Source organism: Mus caroli, unplaced genomic scaffold (genome assembly GCF_978045245.1).
Source record: "Mus caroli unplaced genomic scaffold, Mus_caroli_1 scaffold_3, whole genome shotgun sequence".
Taxonomy (NCBI): Eukaryota; Metazoa; Chordata; class Mammalia; order Rodentia; family Muridae; genus Mus; species Mus caroli.
Window position 1 is genome coordinate 51,281,435 of NW_028227258.1, and position 14,967 is coordinate 51,296,401.

General features: G+C 43.6%; 1 protein-coding gene across 5 annotated transcripts in view; it reads left to right on the forward strand.

The window, feature by feature from the left end:
* The window catches only part of Gpsm2 (G protein signaling modulator 2), a 40,993-nt gene that overhangs the window by 16,415 nt on the left and 9,611 nt on the right, over window positions 1-14,967 (forward strand). For 3 of the 5 annotated variants that reach the window (XM_021157386.2, XM_021157390.3, XM_021157387.2), the window contains 9 exons: window positions 2,803-3,024; window positions 3,356-3,491; window positions 3,997-4,139; window positions 4,870-4,993; window positions 5,101-5,216; window positions 6,815-6,970; window positions 8,598-8,706; window positions 9,148-9,277; window positions 13,610-13,680. In XM_021157386.2, coding sequence (XP_021013045.1) covers window positions 2,803-3,024; window positions 3,356-3,491; window positions 3,997-4,139; window positions 4,870-4,993; window positions 5,101-5,216; window positions 6,815-6,970; window positions 8,598-8,706; window positions 9,148-9,277; window positions 13,610-13,680 — 1,207 coding nt within the window. Of the gene's footprint in view, window positions 1-1,427; window positions 1,487-1,555; window positions 1,617-2,802; window positions 3,025-3,355; window positions 3,492-3,996; window positions 4,140-4,869; window positions 4,994-5,100; window positions 5,217-6,814; window positions 6,971-8,597; window positions 8,707-9,147; window positions 9,278-13,609; window positions 13,681-14,967 lie in introns of those variants that run through there. The other 2 variants (XM_021157389.1, XM_021157388.3) reach the window with 2 other exon arrangements.

Consider the following 14,967-nt stretch of genomic DNA (forward strand, 5'->3'; position numbering starts at 1 on the left):
GAGTATCATGTCATTTGGATAGATGGTATCGTGTTGTATAAATAAACATGCAGCCGGGCGTGGTGGCGCACACCTTTAATCCGAGCATTTGGGAGGCAGAGGCAGGCAGATTTCTGAGTTCAAGGCCAGCCTGGTCTACAGAGTGAGTTCCAGGACAGCCAGGGCTACACAGAGAAACCCTGTCTTGAAAAACCAAACCAACCAACCAAACAAACAACCAAACAACCATGCAAATCCAGAAGGTCTTATATTTGTACTAATGATATTTTATATGGATGTTTGCTTTATACGGGCCGCATTTGTTTCCTATGGATGTAGACAAACATGTAGCCCTCATTTGTAAATGCCTTCCATAGGAATAAGTGTGTTTGTCTCTGATGTCCTGTGTAACCCAGTCACCCTGAATTGAGGGCACTGCTGTCCGTGACTGTTTCCCTGCTCTCTCTACCTCTGTAAAATCATCTGCCATGTTTGGTGGCACATTATTTATTTATTTATTCATTCATTCATTCATTCATTTATTGTGTGTGGGTGTTCTGTATGCTGGTATTTCTGAGCACCATGTGCCCAGTGCCAAAGGAGGCCAGAAAGAGGGTGTCTGATTCCCTGGGATTGGAGTTACAGATAGTTATGAGTCACCAGGGAGGTGCTGGGAATTAAACCCAAATCCTCTAGAAGAGCATCCAGTGCTCTTAACCACTGAGCGTCTGTCCAGCCATGCTTGTAGTTACTTTGCCCAGTACTCTCCTGATGGATACTTATTAGCAATATTTTCATGCTGTAAACCCCCTTGTACAGACATCTAATGAAATTCTGAAACTTAATTCTTAAGTTCTGTTCCTAGAAGGGCAAATGCTTAATATATATTTCATACAATTAGAATATTTGGTTAAAATTTTAGAAGGAAGATTTTATATATATGTATATATGAGTGTATATATACGTACACATACACACACACACTCTCTCACACTCAAATATGCACGCACACACACACACACACACACACACGTATTCTCTTTTCCGAATGGTTTCCTCTGATAATTCTTAGCTGTTCATTGGTTTCAGTATTAGACAAACACAACAGGCTCAGATGCCTCATCTAGCACCTTCCATGTGAAGGGAAGTTTTCAGTCATGAAAGACAGCAAGAAGCTTTATTAATGTCAAACCTGCATACAAAGAAATGTAAATAGCTGTTTGTGGAGGTCTTTACCTGTGAATCCAGCACTCTGGAGACTGAGGCAGGAGAATCTCCAGTTTTTAAGGCCAACATGGGCTACATAGTGAGGCTGACTCAAGACAAAGAAAAGAATGGGGAAAAAAATCTACAAGGTTAGCTGACTAAATCCCTGCACCAGACTGGGCCCAGCATCAACATTCCGTCATGGACTTGGGAGGGGCTCTTGAGACCCCACCTCTTCCTGAAGAGCTGTAGGCAGTTAACAGTTGCTGGGAGACAGGAGTTGCATTGGTTGTAGCCACTGGTAAGGTGCTCAGCTCAAGTAAAGACCCCCTCCTCGTGCTCTTTCAAGCAGCTCTAAGTTCAGTAGGTCAGCAACACCCCCCACACCCATGCTTGTCGGGAGGAAGAATGGCTGGGCAGTGCCTGGATGGGTAAGAGAGGCTATGGGCATGAGTGCGCCGTCTACCTGTGTGGCACTGTGATGAGAGGATAAGTTAGCTCTGAGGATGTAGCTGGTTACATCCTAATTGGACTGATGTTATCTTCCTGTGTACTTAGTTCTTCCTTCCTCTGTCTAATTGATTTCATCTAATGTTGAAACAAAATGTCAGAACCTTGAGTATACTGACTTGATTGCCATTATAAGCTCATGTGTCCAAGGCACTGTCTCCATTGTAGAACCAGCACTAGGCATTGGCTAGGTCTTTAGAATTGTTAAAATCCTGGGTATAAAGTTGAACATTACCTGTTAGAGATTTGGGGTAAGTTTCCTGTTGTAAATCCAGAGTCGGCTTTTTGAAGCTTGCAGCTGGCTCTGTGGATCTGAGTCCTTACTTTTTCTAACTCCGTCAGATTTATTTTCTACTTTATAGACCCTAAGGACAGCCTGGCGTGCCATTCTCAGGAGGTCCATACATCTCCTATGTCAGTTTCTCATTGCTTTAAAGGTCCCACCTTGACTAGTCTGGCCGGCCATTCCTTCTCCAGTGCCGGGGTGACAAGCATCTGCCACATCTGGCATTTATATATGGGTCGGGTCCTCATGCTTGTAAGGCAGCTGCTGTTATCAGCTAAGCTCTCTACCCCTGCTGTACCAGCAAAGTCCTCCATCTCCACCTCAATTACTGGCTTTGGGATGCTCTTGACCTTTAGTTCTCTGTGAATCGAGATATTTGGTTCCTTTATTCTTTTAGACTGTAATAGCTTGTGTGCTGGTAAAAAATGGAAAGGGAGTAAGGTGTCTGTGTGTGTTTGTCTATGTGTCTGTCTGTGTGTGGTGGATGAGACTGGTGTAGGTGGATGGAATAATGGATGGGTGGATTGAAACACTGCTTGAGATTGCCTCACTAGTAAAGTGGGTTACTCTACACAGGCCAGTTAGAACAAACTATATAAGACAGTTAGCAACTCAGTTGAAGAGACCTCTGAGGCTCAGAAATCCGAGTAGGCACATAGGCTGCTGCTACAGTTAAGTTTACTCTTTTGTCAGTAATTTGTTTGTAATTCAACTAAGCATTGGTTTGATTGTGGGTAGCCACAAAATCCACATTTATTATATTATTGGGAGTTAAAATCACTGATCCAGTTGTAATGTGTCTGTCGTATATAATTCTGCAGAATGGAAGCTTCTTGCCTTGAGCTGGCCTTGGAAGGAGAACGTCTATGTAAATCAGGGGACTGCCGCGCTGGCGTGTCATTTTTTGAAGCTGCAGTTCAAGTTGGAACTGAAGACCTCAAAACACTCAGTGCTATTTACAGCCAACTGGGCAACGCTTACTTCTACTTGCATGACTACGCCAAAGCGTTAGAATACCACCACCATGACTTAACTCTTGCACGGTAATGTCAGCCCTTTATATCCTATCTAAGTTCACTCTTAAAACAAAACCTTCTATTCACCAACAGTGTATCTGAAGTGTTCTAATTTATGATATTGCTCTTGAAAACTTAACTTTTAGGCAAACTAGTAATGGAGCAACCCTAGAGTTTAATTAAATGCATGAAAATTAACTAGGGAAGGCTGTTTCAATTTGTATTTAAAATAGGTTCCAAGATGAATGCGTTTTATCTTGGGTCGCTTGTCCCCTAGGAAAACTGGTCTTTTACGTCTTTGTCTCTTAAGTTTTAAAAATAGTTTTAATATCATTTGTCTTTCAAATGTATTTTCCAGGACTATTGGAGACCAACTTGGGGAAGCTAAAGCCAGCGGCAATCTCGGAAACACCTTAAAGGTGCTTGGGAATTTTGATGAAGCGATAGTTTGTTGCCAGCGACACCTGGATATCTCCAGAGAGCTTAATGACAAGGTAATAAAGATGGCGGGCCAAGTGACGGTGACTTCACTGAAGTAGTTTCTAGCACTACTTCCATGATTTGCCTACAAAGGAAGGTGTGTTCATAGACAAAAGTCAAAGAGAAAACAAAAGTATTTTTAAAATAGGAGAAGCAAATAGCAAAAGAACCTTCTTTGTGAGTGAAATCACGTGTTTGACTTTCTGTGGATGGGCACTGGGGACCCGTCCTTTTCTTGATAATAGTACTGGGAATGTTGTACACATGGGGCCGGTGGGATGGCTCACTGGGTAAGGACACTTGCAGTGCAAGCCTGGTGACCTTGCTTCATTCCCAGAACCTGCAGAAGGCTGGAAGGGGCGCACTCTGAGTTCCACGTGTGCTGCGGCACACACACTACCCACACACATCGTGCACACACACGTGGTGATAGCACATTAAGTCAGTACGTGGCAGAAGCAGTGAGAACTCCATGGCCTCTGACTTCAGAATGTAAGCTTTGTTGCCGTCTCCATCTAGGTGGGAGAAGCAAGAGCGCTCTACAATCTTGGAAATGTCTATCACGCCAAAGGGAAAAGCTTTGGTTGCCCGGGTCCGCAGGATGCAGGAGAGTTTCCAGAAGACGTGAGGAATGCCCTACAGGCAGCTGTGGATCTCTATGAGTGAGTACAGTGTGGTCCTGTGGGCCCAGGCGCCTACGGGGTATGTGTTTACTCAGGAGATTTCCAAGTTTCTGAAATATGTAAAAATTATGAGATAATTAATTGACTGGGGTAGCACATGCCTTTCCTCCCTGTTTGAAAGTAGCCTGGTCTACATTCTGAATTCCAGGACAACATTGTGACCCCCATCTCAAACAAAACCAAAACCAAATACTGCAATCAATCAATCAATAAAAGGCTAATATGAAGACTAGAAATAGTTGTTTAAATGTTATTAGTGCCATAAATCTACAGTTTCACTGAGACTGCAGACTAGTGCCCCCTAGTGGTAAAAGCAAGAAATATCAGTGCTTAAATTTATTTGGGGTAAATTTAGTGTTTGACCAGTAGAGCTTCATAGACTTGCTTAGCTATAAGGCTTCAAGATCATCTCTTGATGCCTCTCAGTAAAGATCTACAGTAAATGTTTTAGCGAATTAAGAATCCAACCATTTCACAACTGCCCTGCCTCAGAATGTACCTTTAAGCCCCTACACATTATATATAAGCTTGCTTCTTTCTGATGAGTGGAGTAAACCCTAGGGCTGGAGTTATAGCTCTGTGGCTAGTCTTGCCTAGCACACATAGGCCCTGGCCTTACATCCGCCGCTATGAGAAGAACAAACTACCTGTAACTGAGCTAAGAACTTTTCCTAAACTTACATTTTTACCACCTTTTGTCATCACTAAGGGAAAACCTGTCGTTAGTAACTGCTCTAGGTGACCGAGCAGCACAGGGGCGAGCCTTTGGGAACCTTGGCAACACACACTACCTCCTCGGCAACTTCAGGGATGCAGTTATAGCTCACGAGCAGGTAATCAGAAGGCCTGGGAGCCTGGTCATCTCCTCCATCAGGGGTGAGGGCCATGACCGGGTGGTCTTAGGTTTTGTTGTATCTCTGATAAAAGTTTTCTCTTTCAGCGTCTCCTAATTGCAAAGGAGTTCGGAGATAAGGCGGCTGAGAGAAGAGCTTACAGCAACCTCGGAAATGCATACATATTCCTGGGTGAATTCGAAACTGCTTCCGAATACTACAAGTTAGTCAGATAGATACTTTTTGTGGATGAATGTCAAATGAGTAACTATGTATCCCATAAAATCACATTGGCTTTGGAGCTGAAACCTGGTTTTGATGATGTGTGTCAGCATCAGGGCCAAGACACTCACACCTGTCTCACCTGTGGCAGGCATCAGGTCCTGGATCTGGGGTTGTTGTGAGAACTGGGTAGAAGGATGTGTTAAGAACTCAGCACCTTGTGCTAAGTACTTACCTGATACACACAGTGCTCAAGAAGCACTGTGCCCCCGTTTTATTGTTTTCTGAGAGTCTCACCTGGTGGCCTTGAATTGGCAATCCTGTCTTTATCTCCTTAGTGTTGTCATTGCAGACACACACCATCACAGGTAGGCTTTCACCTGATACTTAGTGGCAGCTGTGCGACTTCCGTTATGTTTATTTTTATCTTTAAAACTTTTTGTTTAAAGCTGTGAACTTCTCGAGTCTTTTTAAGCCCGTTTTAGCATGTATGGTGTGTATGCTTTATCTCACTCGGTTATGAGTTGTGGCCAACTTGTCTGAAGATAAAAGTTTTCAGAAAGCATAGGTCTTAGTGTCCACTGATGATCACCGAGTTTTTCTCTACTCCCCCAGACTCTTAGCCAGCGTTTACCCTTCTGCCAGCATTGACTGTCACCAAAGAGAAGACGCTGTTCATTGCCAGGCAGGCTTCTGTGTCAGGGTCCCTCTGGCCCAGCAGCAGGATAGCCAGGTTTAACCTGCTTCCAGTTGTTGCCCTGTGCCTTCTGGACTGTTCAGGGTTTTCTCTGCTTAGTGGGGTTTGAACACTCATCCAGACTGAACCTAAAGCACAGGGGGTGATTTGTGTTGAAGCTTTAGAGATTCCCATGTGACAGAATTCAGACAACAACAACAACAAAAACAGTCCTAGCTTTTTGGTGTATGACTTTCCCAGACCAGTAATCTAGTCCCATTTTTAGGAGTGCCTTTCTTTAGTAAACTTTCTCTTTTTTTTTTTTTTTTGTTATTTAAAAAAGAAAAATCTGGCACACGCCCTAAAGCAGTATGGGCACGTGCATCACTCTGAACTTGATGCCAGCCTCATCTACAAAGTGACTTTCAGACCAGTTTGAGGTACACAATGAGACCTGTCTCACATAAAGAGAAAAGAAAAGGCTAAAGTTGTTTTAGACCATCTAAAACATTAAAGGGTGCCGTCTGTCTTTAAGTATCTGCCCATGGTTAATATCTGTTGGTTGATTATTGATTAGCTGAGTGACTCTCTACCTTCCCAGTGCTGCGATCCCTTAATACAGTTCCTCACGTTGTGGTGACCCCCAACCAGGAAATGATTTTGTTGCTACTTTATAACTAACTAGTTTTGCTAGTTATGAATCATAAAGTAAATATCTAACATGCAGGATCTCTGGTAGCCGCTCCCTGTGGTGTTGTTGTTTTACTTTAAAACATCTTTTCACTTTCTCTAAAGTAATAGAAAATATATTGGACCCTAATACAGACTTATATAAAAGGCAGCAAAAATCAACAGAGATAGAAAATGTTAATATGATTCTTAGGACCAGAATTTAAAATGAGCGTTATGTGAATTGGTTTCAGGAAGACACTGCTGCTGGCTCGGCAGCTTAAAGACAGAGCGGTGGAAGCTCAGTCTTGCTACAGTCTTGGGAATACATACACTTTGCTTCAGGACTACGAGAAGGCCGTCGATTACCACCTGAAGCACTTAGCCATCGCTCAAGAGCTCAAGGATCGGTGAGTTCTGCACTCTGCTCCTAAGTTCTGGTAAACGCAGAGGCACTGATAAGCACTCTGGCTTTCCCTCTGGCTCTTTCTGTTTGTCACCCTTAAGAAGGAGTGTCCTGTTTGATGAGACTCCACTGCATGTTACTCTGTTTTTTTTTAATTATTTTTATTTTATGTACATTGGTGATTTGAATGCATGTATGTTTGCCTGAGGGTGTTGGATCCACTGGAACAGGAGTTGTTGTTGTTTTACTTTAAAACATCTTTTCACTTTCTCTAAAGTAATGATGCAATGAGTGTGTGTGTTGTGTGTGTGTTTTGTTGTTGTTGTTGTTGTGAGACAGATCTTACTGTGTTAGCCAGCCCCAGCTGTTCTGGAACTCACTATGTAGGCCAGGCTAGCCTCAAGTAAAGTAAAGTGAACCTCTCAGACCTGCAGATGGTTCTTGGTCTGAGCTACAGCACAAATAATTCCATGATGTCTGAGAACATTGAAATTGATGGCAGCTTACATGGTAGGTAGCACCCTGAAAGCCCCACTTCTCTAAAGTAAAGGAGTGGTAGACAGTAGTGAGCTGCCATGTGGGTGCTGGGAATTGAACCCAGGTCCTCTGGAAGAGGCCTCTTAACCGCTGAGCTATCTCTCCAGCCCCGCATGTTACTGTCTCAAGGGCCAGCCTGGGGTCAAGCATTAGTGGGGATGCATAGGACTTTGAGTGTGAGTGAGTGACTAGATCACAAGCTCAGCTGCCTTCCCAGAAGTTGTCCTGTGAAGCTCAGTGGGCATTTTGGAGAACTCAGGAGATGCTGAGGTCAAGGGATACCTGCCACTTAGCTCCAGCAGTGTCGCCTGTGGGGGACACGGGTCCTCAATAGAAGTTAGAAGTCCTGTGACGGAGATGGATCTGCCTGTTGAGTGCTGGTGCTAAATCGATTGTTTTGGTTTGCGTTTATTTATTTTTATTGTTTTTCTCTATATGGAAAACAACATCTGTGGAATGTTAGTCTGCAATATTTATTTGAGAAGATAGTTTTTACCTCACTTTGAGAAAGAACTTTTCAGTGTAGTTATTCAAAATGAAGTAGATGTAGGGGAGCGAGTTTTGCTAACTGTTCCCTCCCCCGTTCCTGGGTTCAGACTACACCGAATGCTTACTGATAAGGCTGTAATAGGAAGATAACGTGGTTAGGATACGAGTCCTCTCCCTGAGAATTGTTTCATGATGCAATGAGTGTGTGTGTTGTGTGTGTGTTTTGTTGTTGTTGTTGTTGTTGTGAGACAGATCTTACTGTGTTAGCCAGCCCCAGCTGTTCTGGAACTCACTATGTAGGCCAGGATAGCCTCAAACTCAGAGCTCTGCCAGCCTCTGCCCCCTGAACGCTGATTAAAAATACCACTGTGTATTTGTAAAGGATCTTTCCACGTTTTAATATTTGACTTTGAGTTTGGTACTCAGTATTCTCATTTCTCTGCCTAGAATCTGCATCGCTCTAGCTGAAAGAAAGCCCAAGGCATACTTTATACTTTATACTTTATACCTTTAATCATTATACCTTTAATCATTGCTGGGTCGCTTTATCCTCTGTGAGGACCTCTTTTCGGATAGCTCCGTGTTAACGTTGAGTTCTGTTTTAGGATTGGTGAAGGAAGAGCGTGTTGGAGCTTAGGAAACGCATACACAGCTCTGGGAAATCATGACCAAGCAATGCATTTTGCTGAAAAGCACTTGGAAATTTCAAGAGAGGTACGAAACAAAAGAAATCGCCGTGCATCCTGTTAGAATTTTCAAGTCAGTGACGGGATAGGGTGTTTTCCCAGTGTTCAGAGAGCTGTGTAAACAGACAGATGACTGTATTGCTGGACCTAGGGAGACAGCACGGTGAGCTGAGCCACGTGGGGATAGGATGCTATTACTCCATCCTCTTACCTTCGTTTCATGTCATAGTTTTTAAAGAAAATATTGGTTAGAACTAAGTAAGGACTGACTGGCTCGTGTTACACCTGATGGGTGTTTGAGCTTAGATACCTCTTCTCAGCTTCATGTCCCTTGTATAGGAAATGGGAATGGCCATAGATCCTGTGGAAGTTGGGTATGTATGTATGTATGCATGCATGGATGCGTGCATACACACATGTGCGTGGTGAACTGATGTCACTCTGACGTAGAACATGCTTGTGGTTACAGGTTGGGGACAAAAGTGGTGAACTGACTGCACGGCTGAACCTCTCAGACCTGCAGATGGTTCTTGGTCTGAGCTACAGCACAAATAATTCCATGATGTCTGAGAACATTGAAATTGATGGCAGCTTACATGGTAGGTAGCACCCTGAAAGCCCCACTTCTTTCAGAAAAATTTAAAAAGTAAATCTTTTTAAGTTGCTAGGAAGCATGTCGATTGCACGTAGAGTGCCTGTGTGACTTCTCCCACCCTTCTTGGTTTTTCAGTTCAGTTAACCTGTCAGCATATAGAACATAGCATTTTATAGTTCTTACTGAGAACACAGGAATACTGAAGGTATAATTATTTACTTTGGTTAAAAAAATATATATTCAAGTGCTGTTAAATTAACTTACAGGGTAATTCAGAAGTGTATAAATATGAAGATGCTAGAACTGAAACCTTTTGTCTACCTTTTTTTAATTCAAATACTTATAATATGTTTGGTTTTTAGTAAACGCCATCCATTTCACTTCTGGTAAAAACAGCTTGGGGTTGTTGTCTCTTTTTTAAAGTCAGGAAATCATCTACCTTTATCTATCAGCTGCTCAGACCTTGCCTCTGAAATATATTTTTAAAGCTTGACTCTATGAACCATAGGCATGGTTAAGTGGGTAAAGCACCTGCTGACAGGCCCTGTGACCCAGGGCCAAGCCCCAGAACCCGTGTGGTAGATGGAGAGAACCAGTTCCTAGAACCAGCACATCCCAACAATAAGTGTATATATATATATATAATTATTAATATATAAATATAGTTTTAAAAAATGCCTTGATTCCTAAGCTTAATGGAGAGTGGCTCAGGGTTAGGAGCACTGGCTGCTTTTCCAGAGGTCCTGAGTTCAAATCCCAGCATTGACCTAGCAGCTCAGAACTGTAACTCCAGCTCCCAGGGATCTGATGCCCTCCTCCTTCAGTGCCAGGAATGTTTCAAACTTGAAAGCCAATAGAAAAAATTAGCTTTGTCATTGGCTGTTTTTTCTCTAAACTGGGAGAGGTGATAATGAGAAATCCATACTGATAATCCTAAGATATTCACAGAACATTCCATAAGAGATTCTAAAGTGAGGGATGTGGAATACATAGCCGTTGTGCTTAGTAATTGGATAAACTGAAGTTTTCTGTGTTTGACTTGCGAGTCGGTACGTTGTAAGAATTCTCATCGTAAAGCATGTCTCCTCATGACCCCCCTCTCAGTTTAGACCCATGCTAGTGTCTCCTCCTCCTTCCCAGTCACTGAATCCTCATGGTTAGCGCAGTGTCCTTGTCTAGATGTGCAGTGTTTCCTGTAGCTGGCCACTCTCACCTGCCTCCTCCACCCGCAGGCTGCGCACGGCTGGCTCTCCACTCACAGCTCTTTGCGCTCCTCTTCATGCTCCATCTGACACATCTGCTGTACCCGGGATGCCCTCCCTCTTCCTTCCCTCCCTAGCAGTTCACCATCTATCATAGGAGCAGATCTCCTGCTTCTTCCTCCCTTCCAGGCTCTAGTCCAGTGCCTTCAGTAGGACATTTTAGAGTGGTAGAGGAGTTCTCAGGGCAGGAAGGTGCTCAGCAGTTAAAAATACCGGCTGCTTCTCCAGAAGACCCAGGTCCCATTCCCGGGACCAACATGGCATCCAGCACCTGCATTCACAGTTAAAATTTGGTTCTTTAAGAAGGTGAGCAAATCAGCCAGGTGGTGGTGGCGCACACCTTTAATCCCAGTACTCGGGAGGCAGAGGCAGGTGGATTTCTGAGTTTGAGGCCAGCCTGGTCTACAGAGTGAGTTCCTGGACAGCCAGGGCTACACAGAGAAACCCTGTCTCGAAAAAAATAAAAAAATAAAAAGAAGGTGAGCAAATCTACAACAAGATTCTTTTTAAAAAGAGAGAGGGTGAAAGAGAGAAAGGGGTGAGAGAGAGAGAGAGAGAGAGAGAAGGGGCGTAGCAGTGGATGTACAGACTGAACAGGTGAGAGCTCAGAGTAATCTTAGGGCAATCCATTTCAAAACCTGGGGGAAATATCAATTTCTAGAATCATAACAATAGGTCAGTAATTAAAAGTCTTCCCTTGCTGGGTGGTGGTGGTGCACGCCTTTAATCATGACAGAGCCAGGCAGACCTCTAAGTTCAAGGCTAGCCTGATCTACAGAGTTCCAGGACAGCCAGGGCTACACTTCTAGAGAAAGCCTGCCTTTTTTTTTTTTTTTAAAGATTTATGTATCTGTTTTATGAAAGTACACTATCACTGTCTTCAGACACATCAGAAGAGTGTATCTGATCCTGTTATAGATGGCTGTTAGCCACCATGTGGTTGCTGGGAATTGAACTCAAGACCTCTGAAAGAAAGAGCAGTTGGTGTGCTTAACTGCTGAGCCATCTCTCCAGCCTGAGAAAGCCTGTCTTAAATACCTACCCATCCTTCCCCCAAAAGTTTTCCCCCTAGAAAGCCTGAGTGCTGAGGTTATTCTCAGGTGGTCAGAATGCACTTAGCATGCATGCCTCGAATACCAAACATCAAAGCTAAGCAGTGCCACTGACTATGGAGTGTAGGTGGATTCTCTGGTGATCCGGAAGCTGCCTCCCACTCACAGCTGCCCAGACCATGAGAATATCCTGCTGCATTTACCTGTGGTAAGATCCAAAGTCAGTAAACAGTTCCTGCTGAATGAATCATTTCTATATCATTTAAAGTGAAAACTGTTCATAAGCCAGGGACCATCTGTATAACTGTCTACAGCATCGTACAGATCACTGAGAAACTTCATCAGCCTTAGAAACATAAACAGTACAAGACGGATAACTGAGAGACCAGCTTCACTCACGAATGTAGATTCAGGCCGGGCGTGGTGGCTCACGCCTTTAATCCCAGTACTGGGGGGTTGGGAGGGGGGCGCAAAGGCAGGCGGATTTCTGAGTTCGAGGCCAACCTGGTCTACAGAGTGAGTTCTAGGCCTGTCTCAAAAAAAAAAAAAAAAAACCAAAAACAATGAATGTAGATTCAAAATTCCTAAAAGCAAAACAAACAACAAATCCAGGAAAGTTATTTTAAAGCTGACAGGTTTTAATGGAGCATGCTGGATACCTCTGCAATTTTGTTTGAGTGACTGCAGACCCTGGAGTCATTGCTCCTGATGATGCACAGCGTGCTCTGTTATTGCACTTTCCCACTGCCATCAAATGTGCAAGGTTTCATCTAATTGTAAGACAGAAAATAAAAGGATGAGAAAGGTTTGTCATACCAGGCCCAACCAAAAGGAGATAGCTGGGTTATACTGGATCCAATGTACTTAAGATGCAAGGGCTGTGCTTTGCTGTGCTGTGTCTCTGTGGTAAGGTCGCTTACCTAGTGTGTGCCAGGTCTAGGATCTCACACTGGGGGAGAACTGATACCATGACAAAGGTGGGATTTATATATAGTGGGACTTACACAAGGAGATTGATACACTGGCCATATTTTAAAACTGGGTGGTAGGCATCAGGTATCTTTGTATTATACCTTTTGTTGGAGGTGGTGCTTTGTTATTTTGAACAAGGTCTTGCTCTGTAGCCCAATCTGTCCTTGAACTCACTATACACTCAGACTGGCTTTAAATTTTGATCCTCCAGACTCAGCCATCTGAGTGGTTGTCTCTCAGTCATGCACCACCGTGGCCAGCTATATTATGCCTTTAAAAAAATACTGCTTAGGGGCTGGAGAAATTGCTCAGTGATTAAGAGCACTGACTGCTCTACTAGAGGACCTGGGCTCAGTTTCCAATACCCAAAAGGTGGCTCACAACCATCTGTAACTAGTTCCAGGGGAACCAGACATACACATGGTACAGACATGCATACAGACAAGACATTTACTTTTTAAAGGATTACAGTCATAGAAACTCTGTAATTAATCTTTAACAATCTTACTGAAAAGCCATTTTTGAGAAACTTTGCTTTTTTTTTTTTTTTTTTTTTTTTTTTTGACTTGTGTCCTGACTCACTACACACTAGAGCCTGTCTGGAAATGGGGAGCTTAGAAAACCCTGTGTAGAAGTGGGGAGTTATTTTCAGTTCCCTCAGAATTGAAGGCCTACAGCTTTCCCATGGGTTTACTTACTTTGACCGCAGTACGTTTGGGTTTCTTTGAGGCTGCAGGGAGACTAGAGAGCGGTGATTATAAAATGCCTTTTCTAAATCAAGGGAAATCTGAGTAACCAGTGGTTACTTGGCAACCAAAACGCGTCTTCTGACATCAAAGCATTTCAGAGGGACTGTTTGCATGAACTGTGGGAAATAATAATTGCTCTTCAAAAAGTGAGCGTTCCTTCCACGCGGACTTGTGAATCATACGGTAGAATAGAGTTGTGTGGTGGTGCCAGCTGTGCGTCCTGAAGGGCTCCTGGTTTATTTGAGTTAATTTGTGTTTCTGTCTGTCTTTCTTTTTTTCTTTTTTTTTTTTTTAAACAAAGGTGCAGGCGCCAAACTGGGCCGAAGACACAGTATGGAGAACATGGAACTTATGAAGTTAACACCAGAAAAGGTTGGCGGTCTCGGCTTTCACATTCCAGGAACTGTTTAGTAAAAGCGTTTAAGCCTTGTCCTCTATGGATATCGCTTAAGAGTTTGCTTTTAACAAGAGCCAGGAGAAGTCCAGTGCCAGGGAGAAGAACAGCATGCCGTCGTGTGCTTGATAAAGATAAACGCATGTCTGCTCTATAGATCCATGTAGCATTTCTGGGAGAGTACTTAAGAAAAGTTAGTTACTGCTTCAGCAGAGTATTTGGGATAGGCTAGAAATATTTTATAGGCTATTTTGAACTGTCTGAACATCTTCCCTTGTTAAAAAACAGGTCTTAACTGAATGCATACCAGGTAGCACAAAAGCAAGAGCAGTACTTCTCGTTCAGCTACATAGCCACATCAGTACAGAGCTGTGTGTGTGAACTTGTGTGTGTGCGCGTCCCCAGGCCACACGTGTGGAGGTCAGAGAGCAGCTTCAAGGAGTCAAGTCTATTCTTCCAGCTTTAATAAAGAAAGCATTTCTGCGTGCCAGGAGGTTGGAGGGCCCCTTGTGGGAGTTGGCTCTCCATTCTGTGTGTTCCAGGGTCATTAGCCTTGGCAGCAAACAGTTTACCCACTGAGCCATATTCAGCCCCCACCTTGCTTTTTGGAACAGTGTCTCTTCCCTACTCCTCTCTCCTTCCCTCCCTCCTCTGCACAGAGTATCCCAAGCTAGCTGGCTCACAAGCTCCTCACTGATTCTCATGTGTCCACCTCTACCCCATACCCCATCCCAATCTGGGATTACAGATATGCACTGCTACTGGCGTGTGTGTGTGTGTGTGTGTGTGTGTGTGTGTGTGTGTTTCTGAGACTCAAAGCAGCAAGCTTTGGTGGATGTCAGAGGACAGCTTTCAGGAGTCAGTTCTCTCCTGATGCTGGATTAGACTCAGGACTCAGGTCTTCAGGCTTGCATAGCAAGCAGGCGCTCTTGTCTGCTGAGCCATCTTGCTGGACCTGGAAGAATTACTCATGTGGGGGGTTTCCTCCATAATAAAGTTAACAGTTAATTATTCATTATTCTTAAGGTATAAATAAGGAAGCAGAAGGCTGGAATCAGGTGCTTCCCGGGGAAATGGGTGCAGTGTGAGAGAAGAGAAGTGTGAAGGTGCCTTCTCCTGCTCTCTCATTTCACTGATCAGATTTTGCTAACTATTAGAGTCTTGGTTTAAGTGTATAGGTAGAGCATGCTTGAGATGCTGAGTGTACACACACAAACACACAAACATACACATACACCACACATGCACCCCAACACCAACCAAAA